The following is a 27884-nucleotide window of genomic DNA, read 5'->3' on the forward strand; positions in this document are numbered from 1 at the left end:
CTTCGTACGATTTATTTTATTTATAAACGGTTTCATCTGAATGCCTTTTTAGAATTCTTCAGTAGGTTTCTGTGCGTGCTCGCTTATTAAAACATTTTTCAACGAATGCTGTTGAGTTTCGACCACTTCTTATTGGTTTCTTTCTTAGTTCTCTAACAACTGCTCTTTCTTCTCGAACAACTAATTTTCTCGAAGTTTCTTTTTCTTGTATTATATATTAATTGCAGATGCAATGTTTCTCATCATCTGGCAGCGAAGAACTTGGGGCTATGTGAACCTGGCACCCGACTTTTAAAAAATTAACTTTTTTTTCGGAAAATGATAGTATTTCGTTTGTAGTTGATTGTAGTAACAATGGTTTCGTTTGTAGTTGGATCAATTAATAAATAAACAAAATTGAAAAATTGACCCGCACCCGACATTGAGATATTTCAAATCGGTTTTTTCCATGTGATAGAGAATCGTTTGTAGTTGAATAGTTTAAAAGTTATGAGCAATTGTTTATCCGCCTAAGAGGCAACTTCGTCAATTTTCAAGATTTTTGAAGTCCGTCTTTTCCATGTGATTCAGAGTCGCTTGTAGTGATTTCCCTTTTGTTTGTAGTGAATAGTTTAAAAGTTATAAGTGATTATTTATACGCCTCAGCCAACTTCGTCAAATTTTAATATAGGTTTTATTAATTATATGTACTTAGATTAACATTACACAGTAAAACTAGGTGGATTACGGATGAAACGGGTTCGTCGCAGATTTCGTCGCAGGGCACATCTACTCCCCATGCGTCGCCGTCGTCAACTGCTCGTCCATTACATATATTTTGATCGGTCGCATCCTGGGCCCCCCGCGACCCCCCTGCCGTCGGCAGAAGAGTCCAGAATATTCTGGAATGCGTACCTCTTTTATTTCCTACATTAATATTTTTGAAATCCGTCTTTTCCAACTGGTTCAGAATCGTTTTTAGTTGTTTGTAGTGATTTCCATTTCGTTTATAGTTAAATAGTTAAAAAGTTATAGGCGATTATTTATATGCCTAAGACCCATGCTTTTTTGAGTTATAAAATTTGTACAAATTGAATTGTGTGGGTATTTATTTAATTGTATTCGTATAAATTTTATAACTGAAAAAGGTATTTTACGTTGTCATATATCACGAAAAGCTTTCGCGCTGCGTAATGAATCTCTGTATTGTCGACCGTAGTGGAAATGTGATGAAATGAAATATATTTGCTCTTTTCTAATCTCGAAACAACAGTGAGCAGTATGCTCAAAGAAGAAGCGTATACCACATAGGCATTGGTAGTGGAATAAAAAATAAAATAAAATAAAATAATTTTTAACAAAAGATACAACCAACTTTAAAATGCTTTCTAAATAGTATGAAATACTTTCTACTTCCTAATGTTATAATTTCTATTTCATTTATACCAACATTCCAGAACTGTTAATAATAAAACCTATTTGATCGTTAAATAGTATACTAAATACATTTCAATCTTTTCGGAGGCAGCGCAAAATTAAAAATACTCGAATAAATGATGCTGCCAATAACGATTTGATCGCGGATTGGCGAACTTGGTAATTAATAATTATTTTATATTTTATACTTTTTAGTGCATTTTCTTAACGTAGCAAGAGGTTTTATTAATAATTATGACATAGTTGTAGAAATGAAATACAAATTATTTTATACTCTTTTTACTGCATCTCGAAGTCGGTTGTATTTTTTTGATAAAAATTATTTTATTTCACACGTTTTAGTGGGATGAGCAGAATTGGTAGGATATCATAAGGTGATTTATTGTTCTTATTGGTTAATTGCAATAACCATAGTTATTAAAGATAACAAATTCCATATAATTTAAACTTTGATTTTATTCACTGGCGCAGAAGGATGTTTTTAGTATTTGCGAGTGAAAGTAAAACTGAGGCGACGCTCAGATCCCCGCAAAAAAATGTAGCGTCCACGTAAAGAAAAAAGAAGGTAAGGTAAATGTTCTTATTACCGATCGCTCCTCCATTAACAACCGTATGATTTTGTTATTATTTATAGCAACGAATGAACAATATATTAATTGATGAAATTTGGATGGCTAAATACAAATAAATGAGACCAATCTGAATAATATTTTTTTTATTTTTTTTATTTTTCTTTTCTTTTATGCAAAAGAAAGAAAATATGTATGTTGTCGTCCACCGCCTTTTCTTCCTCCCCGCGGCCACCTTCCGCGGAACGGACGCCGTCTTGTTATTTGTTTGATGGGATCTCTGATATTTACTGCGTTGCGGCTTCGTGTCATCCTCCTCCTCTTGTCCATTGTTGCTGGAGGTAGTTGCTAGCTGTTGCTTCTGTTGTAGCTGTTGCTGCAGCACCTGCATTTGGTAGTGCAGGATCTGCTGTTGCCGCTCCTGCTCTTGTCGCTCCCGCTCCCGCTGCTCTTGCTGATGCTGCAGCTGCTGCATTGATTTACTTCTTCAATAGTTTCTGAATATAACAAAAAAGTGTTGAGAGCGGAAGTGACGTAACGAACAATAAAAAGGTTGAGTCAAAACAAAAAACAAAAAGGCATTAATTTCGCGTGAAAAATGAATGTTAATTTGGATTATCTATGCATGTATATATGAAAAGGTAACTTACATAACTAAATAAAACTAAAATACATACTAACTAAAATAGGAAGAGAGATTATACATACTAACAATGATTAATTTAAAATGTTTTTATTTGCTTTATGCAATGTTAATATAAAAATTATTGCCTCGCCCCCTGCCGCCTCCTCTTCTGCCGTTTCGTGGCCATCTTCCTCGGTAGTTCCGGCAGCCGTTCCTCTTTCTGTAATGTAAAATTTCAACAGTTACATAGGTCATGTAGTTTAGAATTAATTTTTTATTTATGACGCAAAGGGGTTAATTACACTGTCCAACAAATTTCAACCTTTTTTTGTGTTCCGATTCTCACTAGGTGATTCTTATAGTGTTTTGTACACTGATTACGAATTTGCAAACCGTTTTGCTCCTGTACGTACAGTTTTTCAGAAATTTGATTTTGAAAAAGAAAATATTTTTCAGATTTAAACAAATTTTCTGATGTAATTGTAAAAGATATTGAAATTCTATTTACACTAAAAGATTTTGTAGACATTCCTGAGTACAACGATACCTATCTTTAATACATTATACACGTTTATGTATGTTTAAACGATCATTGATCATTGAGCGGAGGGACCCCGATTTGGTACCAATTTTTAGGATATTTTTCAATTTATCTGGCAAAATAAAAGCCCAGCGTAAAATCGAATTATACCATGCGATAGAGCAGATTGTTATCCAGGAAAAGCACCCGGAGAAAGTTGCAATCTTGATTTTTGTATCGGCGTCTCGCGTATATTGCCGCTTAAAGCAACCACCACTGTCGATATTTCGTCTCCCGCGAAGCTATTTCGCTTCCTAGCTTGATACAAAAATCAAGGTTGCAACTTTCTCCGGGTGGCTTTCCAGGATAACAATCTGCTCTATCGCGTGGTATAATTCGATTTTACGCTGGACTTTTATTTTGTCAGATAAATTGAAAAATATTCTAAAAATTGGTGCCAAACCGCGGTCCCTCCGCGTTCAATAATCGTTGTACTCAGGAAAGTCTACAAAATCTTTCAGCGTAAATAGATTTTCAATATCTTTTACAATTACGTCAGAAAATTTGTTTAAATCTGAAAAATATATTTTTTTATTCAAAATCAAATTTCTCAAAAACTGTACGTACTGGAGCCAAACGGTTTGCAGATTCGTGATCAGTATACAAAACGCTATAAGAATCGTCTAGTGGGAATCGGAACACAAATTCACTGTTCGACAGTGTTATTTGTTTGATGGAATCTGTGATACTTACGACGCAACGGCTTCACCTCGTCTTCGTCATCTTGCCGTTGCTGCTGCTGTGGCTATTGTTGCTGGAACTACTGTTGCAGCACGTGCACCTGCTGGTGCAACAGTTCCTGTTGGCGGTTGTGTTGTTCCGCCATTTGCTGCCGCAACTGTAGCATCATGTTCATAAGAGTTTGTTCTGAAAGGAAAAAGGGAAATATATATCCATATTTTTGAATCATGCAGTATATTCATTTCCAATTAAAGTTGGAATTATACTTACAATTGTTCGTTTGTTCGTCGTCCATCTGTTTCTGAAAAAAAAAAGAAAAAGAAAATTTTATTAATTAAAGAAAAATAATCGGAATTTGTGAATAAAGTTCCAAAAGGCACTCACCCCTATTTTTTAGAAAGTTAGTATTCTTACGTTTTTTTTATACGATAATTACGAATATCATAGTCAAAAATTGGTGACTATTTGGCCGCATCGTAAGGCGGCCGGCAACGCTTTCGCGAAATAATAACAAATTCTTTGAACAACATTATTATTTGCAAATTCTTGTGGCGGTGACGTGTCAAAAAATTAAAGATGAAGTGGCTCCAAAACGTCTGCGTACACCGTTTAAAAGAGAATACCTCATTTACAATTGGACCAAATGACTTGAGGTGTTTTGACAAGCTATAAAAATTAATTTACTAAAATATGTGCTTTTGTCGTTTTAAAAAATTACAATTTGTTGAAATCGTGAAAGAAAATAGTGAAGGGTAATATTTCAACTTTTTTATATGAGCCTATAATGAAAATTTCAAATATGTCTTTCGTAGATTCGAATAAGTTATGTGTATGCTGAAAATTTCATCGAGATCGGTAAATGCACTTAGAAGTTAGAAATAATTCAAACGAAAGACATATTTAAAATTTTCAGTACAGGCTTACATAAAGAAAGTTGAAAAATTACCTTTCACTATTTTAACAAATTGTAATTTTTTAAAACGACAAAAGCACATATAGCTTCTCGAAAAACCTTAAGTTATTTGGTCCAATTGTAAATTAGGACTATTAATAAAGGATAATGAACGTGTCAGGTTTATTTGTTCAATAAAAATAACATCACTTCTGTGGATAAATCAATATATATATATTTTAATTAAACATGAAAGAAAACTAAATTAACATTATAAACTACGAAATACAAAATACAAAGAGGAAAAGAAACGTGAACGCAAGTGCCGATCATGGCGTAAGCACAAAGAGAACTGAAAACAAATAAACTGTATAGAACTGAAACTACACGCCTCGATCCACATTGATCGGCACGCCACCAATAGGACGCAGCACCATTCTTAAAAATACTAGTTCAATATTCGGAAACATTGTTGCGACCAATTTTATTCAAACTCATCGCAACGTGTGTTAAAATCTTTGACTGCTGAGTACTCTAGGCTTAAACGTTCTGTGTGTATTGTTAGGCGAGAACCTCTGCTAGCTTGACTAGCAGAGATAACACCCTGCATTCCCTATTCCCACGGTACGGCAGCCCAGAAACTGATGACACATAGAAACATAAGAATCCGACGACTGGGCTGCTTCTTCGCGAACGAAACTGCGCAACATATTCATACATATAATAAAAAACCACACCCGGGCGGGCATTCTGCGCCAGGCGACTTCATAGCAAGGGTCACGATCGCTTAGTAGTTAGTTCTCGTGCGAGATTCGAACCATTATCCGAAACTCAGTTATTAATTCAATAAACCTAACGTGTGTGGAAGTGATACCGTGTAGTTTTAATTGCCTTCCTGAGTTGCGACGTAACAGTATGAAATGAAAAATGAAATCAATAACACTTATCATTCTTTCTTTTTTATTTCCCTTCCTTTCTCAATATTTTTTATTTTTTTATTCTTTTATTGTTTTATTACTGTTTCGAATGCTGGAGCGTTTGAGGGATATCCTCGGAAAGGAATCTCGCAGAAAGATCGCGGTGGTTATCGTGGAGTATCGAAATAGGCGGATTCGCACAGGACAAAAAGAAACGTGGTTTAAAGTCGCACTTTTAATTGTTTAATTGGGTTTATTTGTCACTGCACACAAACCCACAGTCAGAACAAAACGCCGGATTACGCCGATAATCGGTTATCGCGTAACAAAAGTTCGTAGTGATAATAGGTTTAGAATTAAAGTGTTTATTTCTCGAGATCTGGATTACGAATAATACCGAGCACAGGTAGCGTTCCCGGAGACAAAGAAATTCGGTTATTACCGAGGTGAAGGAGGGGGACGGGCGAGACCTTCGGGACACGGCGAAGGTGTTTGAAATTTGGGTACGCGCGCACGGGCACGAATAAACATTACCATGAAAGAATGAAATGGCTTAACAATCAACGATTGCCGTTGCCCGAACAATTACATCATTATAATTTGATAACAAAGGGAAGATCGGGTATGGTTGTCACATTTATTTATTTTTATTTTTTGCAGGTGGTAGTTTGCAGGAAAGTTCATTCAAACATCGTCTAAATTTATAAAACAATTAGTTTTATGAATATTATCAATAAGACTGTGGAATTAATTCACATTATGTGTAGTAATTATTTTGTGACAATGTACGCCAAGCTTGAGTTAGTTGTCACAATATATGGGGTTGGTTGCCACACATTTAAATAGCTAAATTTATTAAGAAAAAATTAATTCAATTGAAAAAATAACAATTTTATTATTAATGTTATCACATTCGTTATAAAAATCTCTTATATTTAAAGTTTAATTTTGAAATTTGAACACAAAATAATAATGAAACGAAGAAACTATACAGTCTTGAACATAAAATTAAACTAACAATTGAAAATATTAAAAAAAAAAATTAAAAACTTAACTCTTTGTACTCATTGTGAATTCTAAACAATATTAAATTTTAAAATATTTATAATAAAATTAAGAATTTTATATCATTAAAAATAAATTAAAAGTAGCTGTAGCAAACTTATCAATTATTGAAAATCATTAAGTCAGCAGTCTTATCGTTAAAAAATCAATTTGAATTGAAAAAGTAACAACTTTATTAGTTAGTTGTCACATGTGAAAAATCATCCCAAATGATCTACACCGTTAAATAATTTAAATTATCCACTCATTTATTACGAAGTTTGAAAAATGTAAAAAGATCATTAGAATAAGTTAGATAAAATTCTAAACTATCTGATTTAAAAGACATTATAGTCGATACTAAGAAACCAATATACTTACCTAATCGAAAAGATGGTGCATCGTAATTAACAATGATCCGTCGTGTCTTGATACTGATCTACAGCGAACTGAGCAATCGCGAGGGTGTTTGCGATTTGCGTGATCAGCGAGGTCATAAACACGCCATAATTATCGTTAATCACACCAGAAATATTTACAAAAGTCACAGAGATATATACAGAAAACACACGAGAATATATACAGAGAAATATTAATCACTAAATTAATTGCGAGGACGAGAAACACTAATAAAAACTTGGACTAATAATCCGCTCAGCACCGACGACCAAACGTCAGGTCAGCAGGGGTCGGTACAGTCATAACCAAGAATCGTTGAATAGTTGAAACCTACCTCGTGCTATTCTGCTCCTCAGTACTACAGCATTCGGCTTCGATTTTTGGTTATGACTGTACCAACCCCTGCTGACCTGACGTTCGGTCGTCGGTGCTGAGCGGATTGCAGGTTTCTGGCGCTTTTTACTCGAATTTTTAAACTTTAATAACTGGAAAACAAAACCGTAAACGCTATTTCGTTATTCTTCATTTTCGTCTTATTTTGATCACCCCTAGAATCACCCCTTAAAATATTGCCCACCTGTTGTATACAATAATCTATGGACAGCTTTCACGTATCGTTAGGTGAGGTAATCACCTAATAATAGTGAAATAATCTCACGTATTGTTAGGTGAGAAAACCTCAAGCAATTCCCACGCGCAGTCCGCCTATTTAGCGCCTGATAAACTCCTAGTTACAGTAAAACCTGGATAAATGCAACGAAAGAATGCTTGGATAAATGCAACATCGCTATCCCCTCCACTTGGGGGGATCCCCCTAGGCGAACCGAGCCGCTCGACGAGGAAACCGTGTAATATGATCCGACCGTAATATCGGTGTGACTAATACTAATTGAACGATAAAACTTTTTTATTTTTAACTTTTTCTTAATGAAACTTTTACTAATGCATTTGTGAGATTTTTCTTATTAAAATGACACCAAACACGATATAGTTTGAATTATATTTATAAACAATAGTAATAGAATAAACAACATAGAATTGACACCACGACTGAATATAAATGATGTCGGCTGAATACAAAAGATGTAGACGGACACAGAATCGACACCTCGCTTGGATAAATGCAACATTAAATGCCCAGAATCGACACCTTGCCTGGATAAATGAAACCTTTGAAACCAGAGCCGACACCGCGACTGGTTTTGATTTCGATCTCTGTTGCTTTTCGCCAACCTTTAACATCAATTTTAGCAACAATTATAATTGAAACTATATCGTGTTTGGTACCATTTGAATCAGAAAAATTTCACCAATGCGTTAGTAAAAGTTTTAATAAAAAAAAGTCAAAAATAAAAAAGTTTTATAGTTGAATTAGTATTAGTCACACCGATACGTTTCGGCTCTTTCCTTTCATCATCGGACCTCTCTCTTTCCGCCACTGTCTGTCCCTTTCCACGTTCACGCTTGGCTGGTCGTCGCGTGTAACCCGAAATTCGACACCTCGCTTGGATAAATGCAACCACTGGGTCCCAATCTTGGTTGCATTTATCCAGGTTTTACTGTAATTTGTTACGGGGAAAACGTAACGAAGGTCGGTGAACGGCTGACAAATGGTGCCCATAGATACTCGTTCGTGTGAAAGTAAATGAAAAGACGTGTTCATTTTCAAGGTTGACAATATTCTGCTTTATTGAAGGTGGCAGATCGGTTTTTATGTTCTCGGTTGCTTGTTGGTCAAACTTTTGGGGGTACAAAGTTGCGGTGTGTCACCAATGTACAAACATTGTTTAGTTCACTGTAAGTTACTCTAGGAGAAACACTGTCGAAAATTTCGTTTATAACATTCATTATTGCTAGAAGGATAAAATGAATTGAAAGAAATCTGTACGAAAATTGATAATGAAGTGGTATAAGGAAGGCAAATCGCACAGTGAAATTGCAAAACTTGTAAGCAGGAGTTAAATATTTACTTCACTGCTTCACTTCACCCATTAACCGAATTGAGGGTTTCATTATCCTTCGCCTAAGTTCTGGAGGCTATGCCACTGCTTTGAAGTCATCGTCTCCGCATCGCTCTGATCCAGTCAGACTTGACCGATTCATTTGTTTTCTTCGTCCAGCGATTCGACCAATTACGAAAATACTTGTGATGCGAAGTAGGGGTATCGGGTACTGTGCAGAGATAGAAAGAATATTAGCGGAAGGAATGCAGATGCGATTGATTGTCGTCGGTAAGTCACACCTCACGCACACGCATTCTAGATTATCGCGCGCTATTGGCCGATGCGATCACATACTAATCGCATCGCCTGACAAAGAAGGAAAATGAGACTTCGTGACAAAGTGAGATGATACGATGTCAGCGTTGCGATGAACTTTAAACACGAGGATCAAACGTGAGGACAGGGCGGAGCGTGCAAAGTGCTCCCTTTGCCCCTGTGCCGTCCCGCTAATATTCTTTCCACCTCTGCACAGTAGTGGAGCATAAATCCCTACAAGATTTAGTCAGTACGAATGGTACTTGCTCGTACTCGGGCGCTTGGGTAACGGTTAGATAAATATCTCTAACAACAGCGTTAGTTACCTCAAACAAAGTAGCCTTCGTATCCTCAAATATTTTCTACATATACCAATAATAGTTCTAAGTACTTTGAACTTTTTAACCCTGAACCTTCCAACTGAATGTATACATATAAGCAGGCCACAAGATTTGTCGTGACAGTAAAGACCGTCGAACCTATATCGTTTTATTTTAATTTTTTTCTTTTCGTTCGGAGTGTCTACGGAATCCGCTCGTTAAACGTTTCTCTACAACTGCGACTTCCCTGTAACAGATGTTTAGATGACGCTGCACGTCTCTACGGGCAATTTTTCTTTAAACAGCAACGTTATTTACAAAATATAAATTCTAATCACTTACACACATATGCCCATACTATATTTATCGCCCTACAATGTATATTTTATTTTTCTGTGTTGCAGGTACCGCGACCTAAAGAATCGTGCCTTGACATCATGCACCAATTGAAGATAGTTTTTTAGTGACCAGCAACGTAAAAATCTTTGAACGAACAATTTATAAGTTTAAATGAGTACGAAGGTGCGTCCTATCTAAGGCATCCGATTTGCAACAATGAAAGACCACGCGGCTATTTTACATTGTCGACAATCGCGCTCAGTGGGGCTGACCGTACGGCAGAGATGAAATCTCGCCGAGACTTACGTGTATCAGCTCAGCCTCGTGCGAGACACGAACGTCTCGTTTGGGGTAGGAGATCAGATACGTGTTTTAATACCAGGCACGCAAATCAAGAAGAAATGGAGCATAAACAGACAATTCTGCTTCCACCGGCGTTAAGCAACAGTAGTTGTTGGCAAAGAGACACGTCCGAAGCCATTTGGACCGTTCCAGGACCAGCGGAATTACTACGCGCCGCTCTAATTCTTCTACTCAGCCTTGGTATCCTTTGCGCGAACCTATTAGTAATATGCGTCATCAACAGCAAACGATACAGCAAATACATTCACGCACAGGTTAGTACATTTTTTTTATAAATTAAATTGCTGTAATATTTTTTGCTTCTTATTATTGTAAGACGGTATACTCCATCAATTTGACGCGATGACGAGGGTGTGTGAATGAATACATTATTAACGCAGGGATGTATAAGTTTGTACTATGCAGAGATGAGAAGTTGACGAGCGGGACGGCACAGGGGTAAAGGGAGCACTTTGCACGCTCCGCCCTGTCCCCACGTTTGATCCTCGCGTAATCCACACCATTCGACTTTAGTGGCACGCTCTTACATAGGCGTAGCAATTTCGTATTTCCGTGGAAGACGGTACATACTACATATTATAGACAGAACTCTATGATAGGAGTCAACGCCTATGGCTTAAAATTCACCGCAACGCAGACTTCGTATTATCCCACTTTGGCCAATAGCGCGCGACGATCTAGAATGCGTGTGCGTGAGGTATGACTTACCGACGACGACCAATCGTACCCGCATTCCTTCCGCTCATCATCTTTCCATCTCTGCATAGAATGCCTTCCGTGGTGCAACCCTTCACTTGGTTGGTGAAAACCAACCGGCCTGACCGATGCCTCCACAGATTTTTAAATGAATAAAGAATTATTTCATAAAATGCAAAATTAAATGAGATAACTAAGTGAAAAAGGGAGTCTCAACTTCAGTGACTTCAGTAATTGTGGAATATGTTGTAGAGGGGAGTTATTTTTGCGATAGCAATTGGGTCTAAAATTTGAAAATTATAATGGATTTCAAAGTTCGAAATTTTGTATATGGATAGTAACTGGAAGGCTTAGAACGGTGCCCTCCTAGAAATTGGGGGCCAAATTTACATCCCCCTTTAAACTCCCCTTGAACTGACACTGGCTGCACCATAATTGTTTATAAGAGACAAATTTTCATTAGCACAACGAATAAACGAAAGTCTCTGACATCTAACAAATCACACATATCAAAAATTAATACTTCCGGAATACAGCTATATTTAGTGATGAACGTAAATTTAACATTTGTTATTTAGATCGAGCAACTAGAATCTGGAAAAAATTAGAAGCAAATAATGTTGAGAGTACGGAGGTGATGGCATTGAATAGATGTTAGAATTATGTGTGTATCAAATAGATGGAGGAACTATTATTGAAATGTTAGCACCCGCATGGTGGGAACCTCTTCCCCCCACCTTTTTTCTATTTTAGTTCCTGTACGATCGAAACACTTCAACGTGAAACGTCAAAATTTTCGACGCTCTGCGTCGTTCAAGGCTCGAACAAGAATGCTGGTCCTCTCGACATCAGTTCTTTTGAACTTGTTCCCCCTTCTGTTTCGGATCTCGAGTTCCTTAAACACTCGAGAACGATAAGATTGGGTGACGATTCGTGGAAGGATCGGAATGATGAAACGTTTCGAGAGGATGTTTAGGATACATCGAAGCATATTTGTTAAATTGATAGTTCATTTTGGAATGTAATGCAAGGGAAAAAGCCTGAAGGCATAAAAAACCCTTCATTTATGAATTAAATGAATTTGATATTGTATGTGTGAGTGTGCCGCGTGTGATAGAGATACGGAAACCAGGTTCCGTTGGAGTCTCCTGCGCAGGGAGACGTCCAGACATTTGAATCACGATGATACGGAAACCAGACGTCCAAACGTCGCGTCGTCAGAGGCGTCAGATGATGTTATTGTTGCTGGCAGGGCCCTGGGAGCTACGATAAAGCGTATCGTGAATTAACATAATCGCGGGAAAAGCTATTGAACCCGACTACGCGATACCCGATTACACTGTCCAACAAATTTAAACTTTTTCTCTGTTTTCTAATAGCCACTGGGTGATCGTTGTAGAGTTTCTCGTCCTGAACACGAATCCGAAAACCGAATTGCTCTATCACCCTCAGTTTTCGAAAAACACGAGTTTTTGTAAAAACATGTATTTTGGGGGGAAAATGACCTATTAAGGCAAGGGTGACACATCTCTTCCCTCCAAACATTCCGATGTTCTCCATCTACTTCTCCAAAGAGAACGCCTCGGTGACCCGTTTATATCGGACCCGTTTTATAAACAGTCTTAATGAACGCTCACAAGGGAATGGTCAAAAGTGGGTGGTAGAGTTGCTCATCCATACTATGTTTATTCGAAAGAGCATGAAACGAGGAGTTTATGGTGCAATTTTTGGGTACCATTGGCAACGGGTTCAAAAGTTATGGAACTTTGAAATTGTCATAATTTTAAGTGCAAATTGCATCTCACATGCAATTTTCCCTGAAACTCATCTTCATTATTAGTAAACATCATCTAATCATCTCCAATTCATGCCTTTGTTGGATAACCAACGCCACTAATCGCAACACAAACACTATGGATTCATCCTCAGCCAAACATTCCAACCATGACTCCTAACCTTTACTCATCCTGCATTTCATTCCTTTCCTTAGTCACACTGTTCCTTGACATCACCCCTATTCCTGATTCATCTTGCACTTTGTACCCTGACCATCGTCCCTATTCCTTACTCATCCTGCACTTTGTACCTTTCCGTAGTCACACTGTTCCTTAACCATCATCCCTACCACTATCCAATTTCCACCAATAGTATATAAAAAGCTTACAGAGCTTTACCAGAGCAGATTTCAGTACCTACTAGTCGAGTGCGCATTTCATAATAAACGTTTCTAAGTAAGAGTATTCTCTACGTGTTGTTTAATTCCTAGGAATCCAACACCTTTGTCAATATGTAAATTTCAAAGTCCCATAACTTTTGAACCCGTTACCAATGGCACTCAAAAATTGCACCATAAACTCTTCGTTTCATGCTCTTTCGAATAAACATAATCTGGACTAGCAACTATCCACTTTTGACCATTCCCTTGTCAGACAGTTCCTTTTCTACGATTTGGCGAATTGTATCTGCGTTTAACCGGTGAACCGATCACGTGTACGTGTGGTGAGATACTCAGCAGATGCAATATAGATATGTGTCAATAAATAAAATATCAAAAATCATGTTTAATATATAAATATGCATGTGGCAATGTTATGTTTTGGGGATGTAGGTATATATGTTGCAAATTGGGTTATTTAAAATTTATCAGCGAAATTACGAATCAGAATGTTCACCTTAACATTATGCGAGAGAATTTAGATTATAACGCGATGCAAATACATCAAAATTAATGTGACGTTTGACCTAGTACGGAAAAATTGCGACATGGAATCAATAAGAACCACACAAAATTTGAAACTAGTATCTAAGTCGATATCTTCTCTTTCAGCAAGAACTTTGAATTTTCTAGAATATAATAAAAGAAGGTAAAATAGTAAAGTTGTGCAAGTATCCGAAAATTAGTCCAGTACAATAATTTGTTCGAGTACCCGTCATTTTGGGATCCGAATATCAATTCGGGACTCCAGGTCGACTCGAGACTGAAAACTCAGTTATGCATCCGATTATACAGGATGACATATGAAAACACTTTCAAACTTAAAAATTTAAGATAAATCTGAAAAATCATGTTCCGAATGCAGTGTCGGCTCCCGAATTGAATTTCCAGTCTCCGATAGAGTTACAGTGCCGAGACGAATTCGAGTTTCAAAATGATATTCGAGTCCCGTGTTACATTTTCGTCTTTGAAAATTTCCTTATTTGGAGTTGGATGCGTACTATTCAGTGTCGCTAAGTTGCCGAGCACCGACAAACTGAACGACAGAGGGGCAAGGGGACTGTCGTCGGCTCCACCTAATCCCCTTCAGGAACCCGGAACTTGAGAAGTCAGCAGTCACATTGCACAGGCGTAAAATTTCCTTATTCGCGGGGGTACATTTAACTATATAAACATACAATTTTTTCTGGATATTAATGGATTGTTTATAATACTTATTCTTAGCAACAGTTGTTATTATGCAAAATTTATGGAAATTACATTATGGAAAGTGTGAAAACTCTCCTGTTTTCTTAATAATGTAAACCCGGAATCTACGTCTATGTCAATGCGTCTGAATCGTCGCTTGCTATGCTGTCCTTAGCGACGTTCGTCACTCGATAGATTGTAAATTCTTACAAATTAATCACTTTGACTTTTTTATTTGGTTAGTATTAATAACGGTCGGTTATTATTAATATAAATCGATTAATTACTTGAAACGTAACATACATGGTACATAAAAATTTAAAGTTATTAAATTTAAAAACAAGGAGTGAAAATCCATTGTGCCCCTACCACCGAATATGATGGAATACCGAAAATGGGGGAAGATGGTCCCTTTAAATATTTCCACGATAGATGCAAATATGAATTTCTTCTGAATCATTTTCATCATCCCCTGCACACGGGTTGTGGGATCAACGTCCACAAAGTTGGCATGCAACCCAATCTTCGATGGAATGTAAATAGGATTCATTTGTAATCTTTAAGTTCTGTGGATTTCTCTACTGTTTTTATTTGTTTCTTTCTATCTTTTTTCAAAAGCGGATGATTTGGATCAGGACATTTTCTTCTTAAACTTTCTAGTTCCTTTTTGTAAGAACTAGAAGTGAGAATCACAGTTTTTGCATGTCAAAAATTCTTTCCTTTCTTCGTTCGTTGAATTGTCGACATTCAAAACTACAGTGGGTGATCATATTATTATGAACAATTCGAAATTACCACTTATTTGGAAAGTTTGATCAGGAATAGAATTGAAAATACACTTAAAATGGTATCCCTTTTTATTGCAAAACTTACTGTTATATTTTTATTATTATGATATTTTACAACTTTTATGATTTAAAACACATATAATGTTAATATTTGGTCACGCCGCCCTTGGCATCTATAATTAGGGGAAAGGCGGGTAGCCCCGGACATTTTTATATCTCTATTGTTACGTCATATAGAAATACAAATGACATATGACAACATGGCTTCTGTGCTTAAAAAACAATTGCAAACCATTAATTGTATGCACGACAAGCAAATTGGGTCATTATATAAGTTTTAGTTTCGCTGAAGGTGAGTTTACAGACACCATCAAATTTCATTGACGCTTATTACCTATTAAAGGTAAGTACCGTTACATGTTTTACTGATTCTAGTATTAATAATTTCATACATTTTAAGATTCTGAAATATTTAGCTAAATTCCTTTCATATTGTATAAATTAATGGCAAAAATGTTGGATGAAGTCAGTCGGGTAGCCCCGGACACTTTTATGAACCTTGTTAAGGTTCGACCTATACTACTTTAACGCGTTTAATGATATAAACATATTTTTTTTAGCATACGGTTATAAAAATGCCACAATTTAAGGGACGAACTAGCAATAGAGGCAACTGGAATGAACATAAGTTGAAAGAGGCTGTTTTTGTAGCACTCTCCATGATCGAATAAAGGTGTTAAAGAGCGGTAATGAAGTGACCTTTAAACCAAAATTAGGACAGTTTGAGTCAACATTTGACGACAATTTTTCATTGTAATTGTACAACCACATCAGAGATCTGGACAACCGCCTAATGCCGTTAACTAGATTAGAGTTTCTAAAACCAGCTTTCGACTTGGCAGAATATTTCAAAATTCCTCACCGATTTAACAAGGAGAAAGGAATGGCGGGGAAAGATTTCTTACATGGTTTTCAGAAAAAATATCCAAATGTTGTTTTGAGAACTGCTGAATCAACAAGCATTTCGCGTGCAGTTGATTTTAATAAACCACAAGTAGATCGTTTCTACGATCAACTTCTGCAGCTTCAAGAAAAATATAATTTTCTTCCTTCTAGAATTTACAATACAGATGAAACAGGTATTTCCAATGTCCATAAAAATGACAAAGTTTTGTCTTTCAAAGAGAGAAAACAAGTCGGAAAATTAACTTCTGCAGAAAGAGAATAAAAATATCACAGTAATGTTCGCAATGAATGTTACTGGCCAGTTTGTGCCACCTCTGTTTATTTTTCCAAGAAAAAAGATGGATAAGTTTGGTCGATTAATGATAGGAGCTCCACTCGATAGCATTGCTATTCCACATGAAAGCGGGTGGATGAATGGAGACATATTTTTGCAGTGATTGCAGCATTTCAAACAACACGTGCAACCTACAAAGGAAACTCCAGTCCTTCTAATTCTGAATATGCTCGTAAAAATTGCATTCATATGCTTAGCACTCCGTCACACACGACACATTAACTCCAACCGCTTGATAGGACGTTTTTCAAGCCTTTTAAAACATCATATGCTTCGGCAAGTGCTGTATGGATTACTGATTTCGATATTGCTGCACTTGTTGACGTTGCATTTAGTAAAACAGCTAGACTTGAAATAGCACAGAACGGATTTCGGTGCACAGGAATTTATCCCTTCGATCATTTTCAGTGATCTCGATTTTTTACCTGCTTCCATGACTGATGTTACAGTTCAAGAATCAGAATTCGTCAATCAGTTTTCTACAAGGACAGCTTCCACAGAATCTTCTTCTGAACCTACAGCCTCAACGAGCAATGTAACAGAATCAATTCAATTGATTTCACCTTTCCTTGTTGCTTCCAAAAAACGCTTCGCATCTCCTTGACGAAGAACACAGCGAAGCGAAACGAAAAATAAATGTTTTCAATCAAGAAAATCAAAAGGAGACCCGATGCATCCTTTGTGGAGAAACATTCCAAGAAGATTGGATACAATGCTATCACTGTAAAGATTGGGCACATGAACAATGTGCAAGTATTAATGAATCAGATTTATATTATTATTGTGATATTTGTAAGAATATGTGAAAATAAATGATATCTATGAGTAAAAACAGAGGTTCCAGTTTATTGCTTGTTTTCCTAAAGTTATTTAAAAAATATGTTCTTTTTATGATATAATGAATCAGATAGACCCTATATTTATTACCTGAAAGAGAAATTTGATTAAAATTGATTGCTTCTATGTTTTTTTTGTATTTTATTCAAGTGTCCGGGGCTACCCGCCCTTCCCCTTCCTGAATATGTCTCGGCATGAAGCCATACGAATATAACTTTGTCAATCAATTGTTGCTTGTTAGTTATTATCTCTGATGCAATGCGACGCTTTAATAATTCCCATAGATTTTCTATTGGGTTTATATCTGGTGAGTTTCCAGACCACGGTAAAACTTGAATTTTTGTATTAGTTAGGTAGGCTGTTACGGTTTTTGCTGGAATACATAATAGCATTGGAAACATAAAATATGTAAGTTTTCCATCTGTTCATAATAATTTGATTGCGAGAAACAGCTCTAATAGGAGAGGTGAAAATGCAAAAGTATTCGTACTGGCACCTTACTTATAAATATACTCATTTAACAGTCCTAGCACATATTCATATAAAATTCGTCGACTTACCTCCGAGCCTACTCCGTTTTGGTTCGACACCCTTCACCGCCCTCTAATAAATTGCATTCTACTTTCAAACATGAAAAGCACTCTCTTTACCTGGTTTTAGCACTAATGGCTGTAAGAACAGCGATAAACACTTTTAAGTTACTTTATCTTTTTTTATTCAACTCTTAAAATTTCAATATTCTTTCCAGAACAGAAGATATCGATTGACCAGTTTTTGGTATTTTTTCTTTTATCTTGAGTTCTAATCTTGGGGTGCTGCAATTTTTAAAATATATAATATACATATACACAAATATTTTTTTTTGAATTTTTTGTGTTAAATTTGGAAAATTCATATCAACATATTCTGATAAACAAATGTTTAACAGACTTAACTTTAATAAATATAGTACTCTAGAGCAATTTGCATCGAGACTAATTGAACGATAATATCTTCATTTGTTTACGAATAACATTCATATGTACATAAATAAATTGCCTAATCGATAATAGTCAAGATATAATATGACTGAGAAAGTTTATTGACCTGCTGATATTCAAGAGATGGTAGAAAATAAAATCAAAATTTTTAAAAATAGCAAAATTACCATTAAACACGCTATGATTTTTATTTCTTTACTGTTTTTAGTAACAGAGAAGTATAGGAATATGAAATAAACAATAACCCATCTTGTATACATGTTTGGATAAAATATCAAAATTATGGTAAAAATAAACAAAAGTATTATTTATTATCGATAAAATTATACATTTTGGTACAATTAGGGGTGCTATAATTCTGCAGTGTTTATGCTCGAGCCACCTCTGTTGAGTTCCTTCTTCTGACTTATGAAAGAGATCTGTCAAATTTTATACTTAGCAATTTATGCTTGATCATCTCTTCCTATATCACCATTATTGTTGCATGATTTTTGTAAATTTTTTCACGAATATTAGGAATAGGTTGTTGGTAGCAAAAAGCACTTTGAATGCGTAATTTTAGGTACTGCACAGGTATAATTGGTTGTCCTGATCGATAAGCAATCTGTTTTACTGCTCCCCAAAGAAAGAAGTCGAGTAGTACGAGGTCTCGAGAATGAGGTGGCCATAAATGAGGTGCAGGTCGACGTCCTATCCATTGGCTTTCGAACATTTTTGTTAAAAATTCACGAACCAGTCTACGAAAATGTAATGGTGCACCACCGTTGTACATGAGAAAAGTTTAATGAGGTTTATGATGCGATATAACTTGTCGCAATTGATTTATGAAACGAGAATAATTCTTTTCCACGTATTAATCATAAAAGTATAAAAACTTTTAAGTATTCTACGAAAATATTCTAATTTTAAGTAAAGTTTTGATTCAATTTTTAAATCATTACGCGAGGATTTCTATACATCTAGATTCTAGATTTTAGAATTTTGTGAAAACTTCTTTTCATCTGCAAAAAGCATTTTTTCTCAAGAAATTGTGAATTACCTTCTATTGTTGTTAATTTCTTAATGATGGACATTTCGTCGAGGAGAACGATTAATGTTAAACTGTTTACACTTATTGAATGCGATATAGACGTTAAAACTGAACCTTTGGGTATTGCTGATTAAAAAATTATTAATAATGAAAAATCTGTCACATTAGTTAAATATACTAGTACTGAAACCGACAAATAGGCCCTCCCCCGCACCTCCGCCTCTAAAAAAACTAACTTGACCTAAGATAAGTTAACATGGCGTTTGAAGAACGCTATAATCCATTGAATACAATCTGCAATTTGGTGGATGCGCTATTCAAACAAATGATCTCACAGTGTGGAAGGTAAACCGTCTGTAAAAGGGTTAGTGCATTAACCGACACACGTTGCGTATGCCTCAAACTCTCATACTCCTCGAGAATCTCATCGCCGATATATTACGAGTTCAACTTTGTATTGGAGTTGAGTTGGAATTCAAGATGCCGTAATATCACTCGCGCTGCAGCTACCGATTCCCCAAATGTCGATGGGTACCGCTTCTCTAAAGGAGAAACGAACTACGTACATAGACGTATGTAGCGATTGTTACTCCTTTGTGGATGCGTTGCAATGAAATGCACTTTGTATCGTTTATCGCTGAGCAATTAAACCGCCACAAAGGTAATTTATTTATAATACAAAAAACAGAGTCTTTTTGTGTAATAAATACATATAATAGTAAATTGCATCACGTGTGGGATCGCAAAAGTATTCATACACCATTTAAAACAGAATACCTCATTTAAAATTGGCCCAAATTACTTAAGGTTTCTCGAGAAGCTATACAAATTAATTTACTAAGATACCTATGTGCCAATTTGTGAAAGGCAATTTTTTAACTTTTTTATTTGAGTAATGAAAATTTTAAATATGATATTTGTAAATTTAAGTATGTTATGTGTATGCTGAAAATTTCATCGAGATTGATCAATGCACTTAGAAGTTACAAGTAATTAAACCGAGAATCGCGACTTTTGTAAGAACATAACTGATTACATATATGAATATTTTAGGAAATTTTAATTACTTGTAACTTCTAAGTGCATTGACCGATCTCGATGAAATTTTCAGCATACACATAACTTATTTGAATCTACGAAAGGCATATTTTAAATTTTCATTATAGGCTCACACAAAAAAGTTGAAAAACTATTTTTTTTCACGATTTTAACAAATTGTAATTTTTTAAAACAGTAAAAGCACATATCTTAGTAAATTAATTTTTATAGCTTCTCAAAAAAGCTCGTCATTTGGTTCAATTTTAAATGAGGTATTCTTTTTAAACGGTGTAAATACTTTTGCGTTCTACTGTAGGTATGTTTAAGAAAACGTATAAGTCGACGTGCTGTACAAGAACAACGATGCATTATCACATCAACACGTTCAACTTGGGAAATAATTCAAAAACTAGAAAATCGAGTGACAAATTTTCTGCGGTTGCGACATAACGAGATCGTAAATTAAAGTGTTCAAAAGCAACGTCGTTTGATCTAATAACGCTCAGAAATGTATACTAATTGTGAAACTGGTCAATTACTTTTACGATGAGTTTGCTGCGCCGCACAGTGGTGCAGATCGAAGAATTAACTGTTCATTTGCTAAAAAATCAATTTCCTCAACTCGGTGTTTATCGAATGTCCACCACTTTCGAAAATTATGACATTAATAAAATTCATTAATTATTGTGATTAAAACAGGCGTTTAAGGGGTTACGCCTATTTGGGATCGGGAAAATGATGTAATCTTCAACATTTTTTTTGCCGTCCTAATAAATATTTACTATGAAGTGAAAGATTTTGTTAAAAGTAAAATGTAAAATGTAAAATAATGAGGGAAATACAGCTCTTCTCGTAGAACGCCCTTTTCTTGCGGTGGCCATGATATCTTCCAAACCGCTTATTTGAAATCAAAACTAAAGAAGATTGAGTTAGTATATTGTATTGTTAAGGGCCTGAACGAAGAATTTTGCGAAATTTTGATTTTTACGGTTTTTGAAATGGTCAAATTTTGTTTTCTTTCCGATAAAAAAAAGTTTTTCAACGGAATTTAAAATTCTTCGTTCAAGCCCTTAACAATACAATATACTAACTCAATCTTCTTTAGTTTTGATTTCAAATAAGCGGTTTGGAAGATATCGTGACCACCGCAAGTGATCTCGAGAAAAGGGCGTTCTACGAGCGTTCCCTCATTATTTAACATTTTACTTTAAAGAAAATCTTAAAACAACCTTAAAACATATATTTTCCGATGGTATATTTCACTTCATAGTCAACATTTATTAGGACAGCAAAAAAAATCTTGTTCATAAACACAATTTTTTAACAAAAGATTTACCTTTATTCTTATTGATACTCTAAAAAATCTATTTAATGTTTCGCGTCCATTTTTTTTTATGTCTATAATGAAAATGCACTTTGAATTACGGGTTTTTGTTTATAATTTGTTGAAAGAAAGGAAGATAATACTCGATGGGCTAAAGAGAATCGTCAAAATTTTCTATAATTTGTATAGATAGCATGTTTACATAATTTAGTAAATGATTTTCATCATATTTTTCCTTATACATATAGGGAGATTCTCTCGGCGCGCAACACAATAGCCATGCCGCACAATGGAACCCCTGCTGTTCCGTTTCTTGTCTTCGTCTCAGTCATAAACACGCACAGAGCAGTCTTGGGTCCGGCGATATGGCCCCTGGGTCTCTTTACCCGCAACAACCGCAGGGTTCCATTGTGCGGGGCGGCTATTGTGTTGCGCGCCGAGAGAATCTTCCTGTATATAATCATGCCAGAATCACGTCCCATTTCGCCCCATAACAAAAATTATTATTGTTTGTTATGGATAAGTCAGATGTTGCGCGCTAACAAGCCATGCGAGATTCGGAGCGCTGCGCGCACCGACTCTCTCTCTCTCGGCGACTAGCAAAGAATAAACACGTGTCAGAGTTCGCGAGCGATTTGTAGAAATGTGAAATAGAAATAAGTTGCAAAGTATCGTGGATTAGTAATAGATCTACCCAGCCATCCGCCTCCTCCCCATTACAAGAAATTATAAGAAATTACAACAAATTAAAGCGTAGCCGATGCGACAATTTGACGAAAATCATGGACAAAAGTAAAAAAATTTTTTTACTCATTTTAAAAATCAATGTAATGTACTTCATTTGTGAACTATCACAGTATATTTTTTCCTTACTAACACTTTTTCACGTGCAATTGTCTTAAAGATATTTGAGTTTAAAGTTGACACTTTTATTATGTAATACCGGTTTTTTAAATCGTAATTAAAAGTAATTTTGTGACTTATTTATGATACTAATTTATCAGTAGCGATGTAATCTAACGTGTTCTAAATTAATATATATTATAGTGTTATTACGTTTTCCAGGTTCTTAAAGCTATGGTAGCTTTTTTATAAAAGAAACTTTGAACATTAATGAACTAGTTTATGCTTAATTTAGTTGCGATAAATTGCGATCTTATATGTTATCACGATTTGTTTATTTTCCAAGCACGGTTAATGGTGCAGGACGTTTATGACATAGAACGTCGAGTACGGCGCTTTACTGGTACCGGATTCTTATTCTTTCAATTTAAAGGTCTTAGCAATTCGATTTATATAATTAATGGTACATTTATAGTATGGAATTCTTTCTCACCTGAGGCACACGTACTGACCAGTCAAGTTATAAAAGTATTTAGCACTTCCTTTTGAAGCTGTTTACAGAAACTCCCTTTCTTCTTCCACTCAAAAATTTTCAGTGGAGGAAAGTTTTGAAAATGTAGACACATCCCTATAAGCCAATTAGCACACCAATACACCACCTCCAAAACATTCCACTTTGTTTTAAACTGTGACGTAAAATATTTCAAATTTTGCATGGCTTTGTTCGATAGCTCATCACAACCAATCCTTTCTTTTACTTTATCGAATAAATAATTGCACTTTTCCTTGAAGTTCTTCGAAGCAATGCTCTGCTGAGCAAAACAGGAAACAAACTTAAAATAATTTATGTATACATATAAGCATGTTTATCAGTAAATGTTATCTGTTTTGTATATATTAATGTATATATGTATCATATTGTACATTTATAAAAAAAGATGTGCCATTCTAATTAACAATTTAAACGTAACTTATAAAAGTCACACTATATAAAAATACAATATTTTTCATTAAAAAAGTATATTATTATCCTTCCACAATTGTAATATTGTAATTTATTTCATTAATTTACCTCACATTTTAAAATATTCATTTTGTCCACGATTTTGGGCAAATTCGCCACTGATAAAACTTTTTGTAATTGTTTAAAGAATTTCTTATTTCAACACCAAAAAATACTAAACATTAACGGTTTCGGAGAAAAAGAAAAAAACAGAAAGGGAGCAAAATTTTAAGGGCGATCCTCACCCCTTTAGACTGAAAACAGGAAGCAAACGAAAATTGGGTTTTAATGAGGTTTTAACATTTCCTACATATTTACAAAGTTTCATAATTTTTTGAATTTCCAGGTTCGGAATTACACATACTTTCAGCTTTCGTAGGATATTATTAATTAAAGTGCTCACATCTACTAATTCGGTATGCAGAGAATTTCTTTGCATGATATTTTCTGACCAACGCACAATACTTCTGAACCAGCGCATATCGATCCTTTGATATCCCACCAAATACAGAACGTTCTTTCCGGCTTACAAAGGGGTGGTTGGAAGGCAGAAAGTGCTGACTATCTAGGTTGACACTAAGCTCGTTTCCTCTTGATATTTTATGTGTTGCCCGTTTCTTATCGCCAGTTACAAATCTTTCGAACAAAAGCCGTGCACGGTGACGTAAAAGCGGTGACGATGAAATTCTAATCCGTTCTGTCCAGTTCTGATACGCAAGACCGTGCGGTGCCCGTCTGGAGAGCTTTCTGGTAAATCCCAGAGGATAAATGTACTCCACGATCGTCGACCGTGTTGAGCCGAGTTCTTCTGCGAGCTTTCAAGCTGCTATGTAAGGATTTTTTTCCAAGCACGATATGAAAGACGTTATCGTATACAGCAGATGGTTTCCTGTTGTGTGATTTATCGCCTTGGTTGAAACCATTTTCCGAAATTTATGCATTCTATGTGTTACGGTATGTTTACCAAACATAATACTTAAATTTTTAGCAACCTTAGCTATAAATTTTCCTATTTGGAATTCGTTCAAAACGCAATGGTAAAAGCATATTTGCTCGTACGATACGTTTTCTTGATGAATTTCTTAAAACACAAAAAGGCTTCTATTATTTACAATTGTAACAAACATTGTAACTTTTGTTACGGTAAAATAAAAAAAAAAGATTAATACTTTTAATACAATTAGAATTACTTTTAATTGTTAAAAATGAAATATTGTAACTCTACATTTTCTGACTTTTGGTCTTAAAAAATATATTTTGAATTACAGAATATACGAATCATTTAAAAGTATTGAAAAAAATAAGAAACAAGCTTCTTGTTACACTAACAGAGACAAACAACAGATGTAAAAGATAAAATCAAAAAATTGTAAATCGCTCTCCTGTAAACCTAACATAAACTAGTTGTAATGTTGTTCGTATCAGGCGTCGATATAGTCTTTGTCAGTAGTAGGATAATAAAGATAATAAGTTTTATACAGGGTCTCTCAAGTCGAGTAGCACAAGTTCTTCTAAGAAATGTGTATGTTTTATTTGTTCACAAAGGTTATTCTAATGAATTGCAACTAATCAGAGTTGTACAGGGTGTCAAGAAAGTATTTGTCATGAGTTTGTCATTTGATCTTGAGCATGATTTTCAAGGTTAAATTTTGTTATTGCAAATTGTAGTATTCATCATGAGGAACAAAAGTCTAACCATCTCATAACAGTCAAAATAACACATTTACGTAAAAAGTGTATATAACCTTTTCCGAAATTTTCTTCTCTAAAATCAGTATTTTCGAAGATAAACAATAAAAAGTTTTGAAACTTTAAGAGGCGAGGGGAGAGTGCAGAGCAAACGAGTTCTTGTCACCAAAAATCCTTTTAGGGGTTCTATTCTCTATTCAACTATAAACTTTCATTAAAATTTTAGTGCAATCCGAGGTATATTGCATTATTAAGAAAACAGGAGAGTTTTTACTTTAGGAATGTTTAGTATAGTTAAATGTATTGGCTGCAGTTCCGAATGTCCTCGGTCGCGGATCGACATGAAAGGAGGATTGGTTGGGAGCAGGTAAACGACCCGAAATATAAAGTGGTATCTTCGGCTTCCTATTAGTTTCCGAGATGATAATTAAAAACTTTCGGTACAATACATAGACTTTTGTCTATTCAGACGTAACTAACACAGCCATCTTCGCTGTAGCAACCGTCATTGTCCGGTGTCGAACAGCCGTTGACACCATAGCGATATCGGCTTCCGTTTCTATAGGATATCCCATGTAAAATCCATTTTTTTTTTAATTTTTGTAACTTTTTTCTTTCCTTGTCGTTTAATGACTAACCGACCAACCAACACAACAAAAATCAAGTAAAGATATTTTATGATTGCATCCAAGTGGGCAACACGTGCAAAGGATGTGCCGTCTTTCGTTTAATTCTTACCTTGCGTAAGTTACATTACGTTGTGTTTTATATTTTATTATTAATTCTCAAGGAATTAAACACGTTTGATTTATATGTAGATTAAGTTAGGCCAAATAAATTTCCGGCCGTCGTATCGCCAAAGTTTTGAATAGGACACCCTATAGATAGTCAAGTTGGAATCCCCGCTGCGTAAACGGCTGTTCGACATTTGACTATGACAGCTACTACAGCGAAGACGGTTGTGTTAGTTACGCTTGTATAGGAAAAATTCTATGTATCGTACCGAAAGTTTTTAATTAATATCTCGGAAACTAATAGGAAGCCGGCGATACCACTTTATATTTGGGGTCCCCTCCCCCCGCCCCCTTAAAATTTCATCTTGATCGGCGACCGGGGATATTCGGAACTTTATCCAATGTATCCCTCGCGAATATGGAAATTGTACGTCTCAAGATGAGGGATCCTGGAAGGGATTAGGTGGAACTAGCGGCCCAGTCCCCTTGCTGCTGTGCTCGGCAGCTTACGATCTCTGATACGATGGAGAACCTTCTCCTATGGTTCAATGGAGTGAGAAAGTGGCCTGCGAGCCACAGTTTAACTATACCTGACTCACCTGATTCGTTCCTGTTCCTTACGTACATAAGCAGGAAGGTAGGTAACCGAACTGCCGGAGCGAATCGGATTGCCCCGAGATTGAAGCAGGAGTTAGTCAAACGAATGGTGGAAACATGCTTACCTTATATCTCTCTATAACCAAGGAAAACCTACTATGCACAAGATAATTCTTGTTACATTATCTTTGTATTTGTACTGTCCGTTTGCGACGAGATGGCATGTACGGTCATTTCAGATTAACCCTTTGGAGACGGAGCATTCTTAAGTTCCCACAGTGTGATTAATTTAAAGTAAAGAAAATAATAATTCCATCCTTCAAAGCATACATACCTACGTTATAAATCTTTACTGCCTACACTTATAGCTGCGTTTTTTATAAAAAATACACTGCAATATGTACGGAATTATAAATTACTATAACAATTTTGTTTGGACACATACATGTGTCCAAGGTCCGCAAAGGGTTAAGGGGGGAACTTTGATCGCTATACAATAGATGTGTGTCGATTTATTTGTAAATGTAACCGTTTCGATAAATGACTAAAGAGCGTGTGTCATATTTTTCACAGTTTTATCAGAAAGAGACCCCCAGAAGAGATCCAAGCGCCATTCCGTAGCCAGGAAGCAGTAATAAAGTGTCAATATTGAAATAAAACGCAAAATATGGTTTCTTTATTTTAAAACTTGTCTTTCATAATTAATGTCATAAAATAGACTTTGTGTTAAAATAAAGAAATCATACAAAAATCAAATACTTTGCGTTTTATTTCAATTTGAAGATGTGACATTGAATTTGGATAACCCTTTATTTAGAATGCGGTTGGTAGATTATTCTTCTTTATTAAAATTAGTGTTTCCATTTGAATTTCATTGGCACGTGTTTGTTGATTGTCACTTACATGTCGATTATCAGATTTATTGACAAATTTTTATAAAAGTGATTTCAAACATTAATTTTCAAACGAAGTTGGCAAACCGAAATCCAGCATTCATAATACGAAGAATTTATTATTCAAATTCCAAATTTTCCTGCCTTAATTAAAGAGAAAGTGCTTGGAAGAATATAATGATTTCGATGTACAAAGATCGTATTAATCAAATTGAACGCAATTAAGCAAAATGAATATGTTTAACGTCTTTCTTTGTGTTTTCATTGTGCTATTATTTGTTCACAAATCAAAGAAATACAATCTTACAGAAAATATTTACAGAAGA

At 35.4% G+C, this 27884-nt stretch overlaps 1 protein-coding gene and 1 long non-coding RNA gene across 2 annotated transcripts in view; one reads left to right on the forward strand and one right to left on the reverse strand.

Annotated features, from left to right (window-relative positions):
• The window catches only part of LOC117610861 (trace amine-associated receptor 1), a 274562-nt gene that overhangs the window by 78265 nt on the left and 168413 nt on the right, over window positions 1-27884 (forward strand). The window contains exon 2 of the mRNA XM_076689710.1: window positions 10106-10657. Coding sequence (XP_076545825.1) covers window positions 10325-10657 — 333 coding nt within the window. The 5' untranslated portion in view covers window positions 10106-10324. The remainder of the gene's footprint in view (window positions 1-10105; window positions 10658-27884) is intronic.
• On the reverse strand, window positions 2663-7372 carry LOC143305569 (uncharacterized). Its single transcript, XR_013062564.1, has 4 exons — window positions 7106-7372; window positions 4142-4172; window positions 3884-4057; window positions 2663-2830 (listed from the first exon to the last, which is right to left on the reverse strand). It is a non-coding gene; the product is annotated as an uncharacterized LOC143305569 (long non-coding RNA).

Source organism: Osmia lignaria, chromosome 8 (assembly GCF_051020975.1).
Source record: "Osmia lignaria lignaria isolate PbOS001 chromosome 8, iyOsmLign1, whole genome shotgun sequence".
NCBI lineage: Eukaryota > Metazoa > Arthropoda > Insecta > Hymenoptera > Megachilidae > Osmia > Osmia lignaria.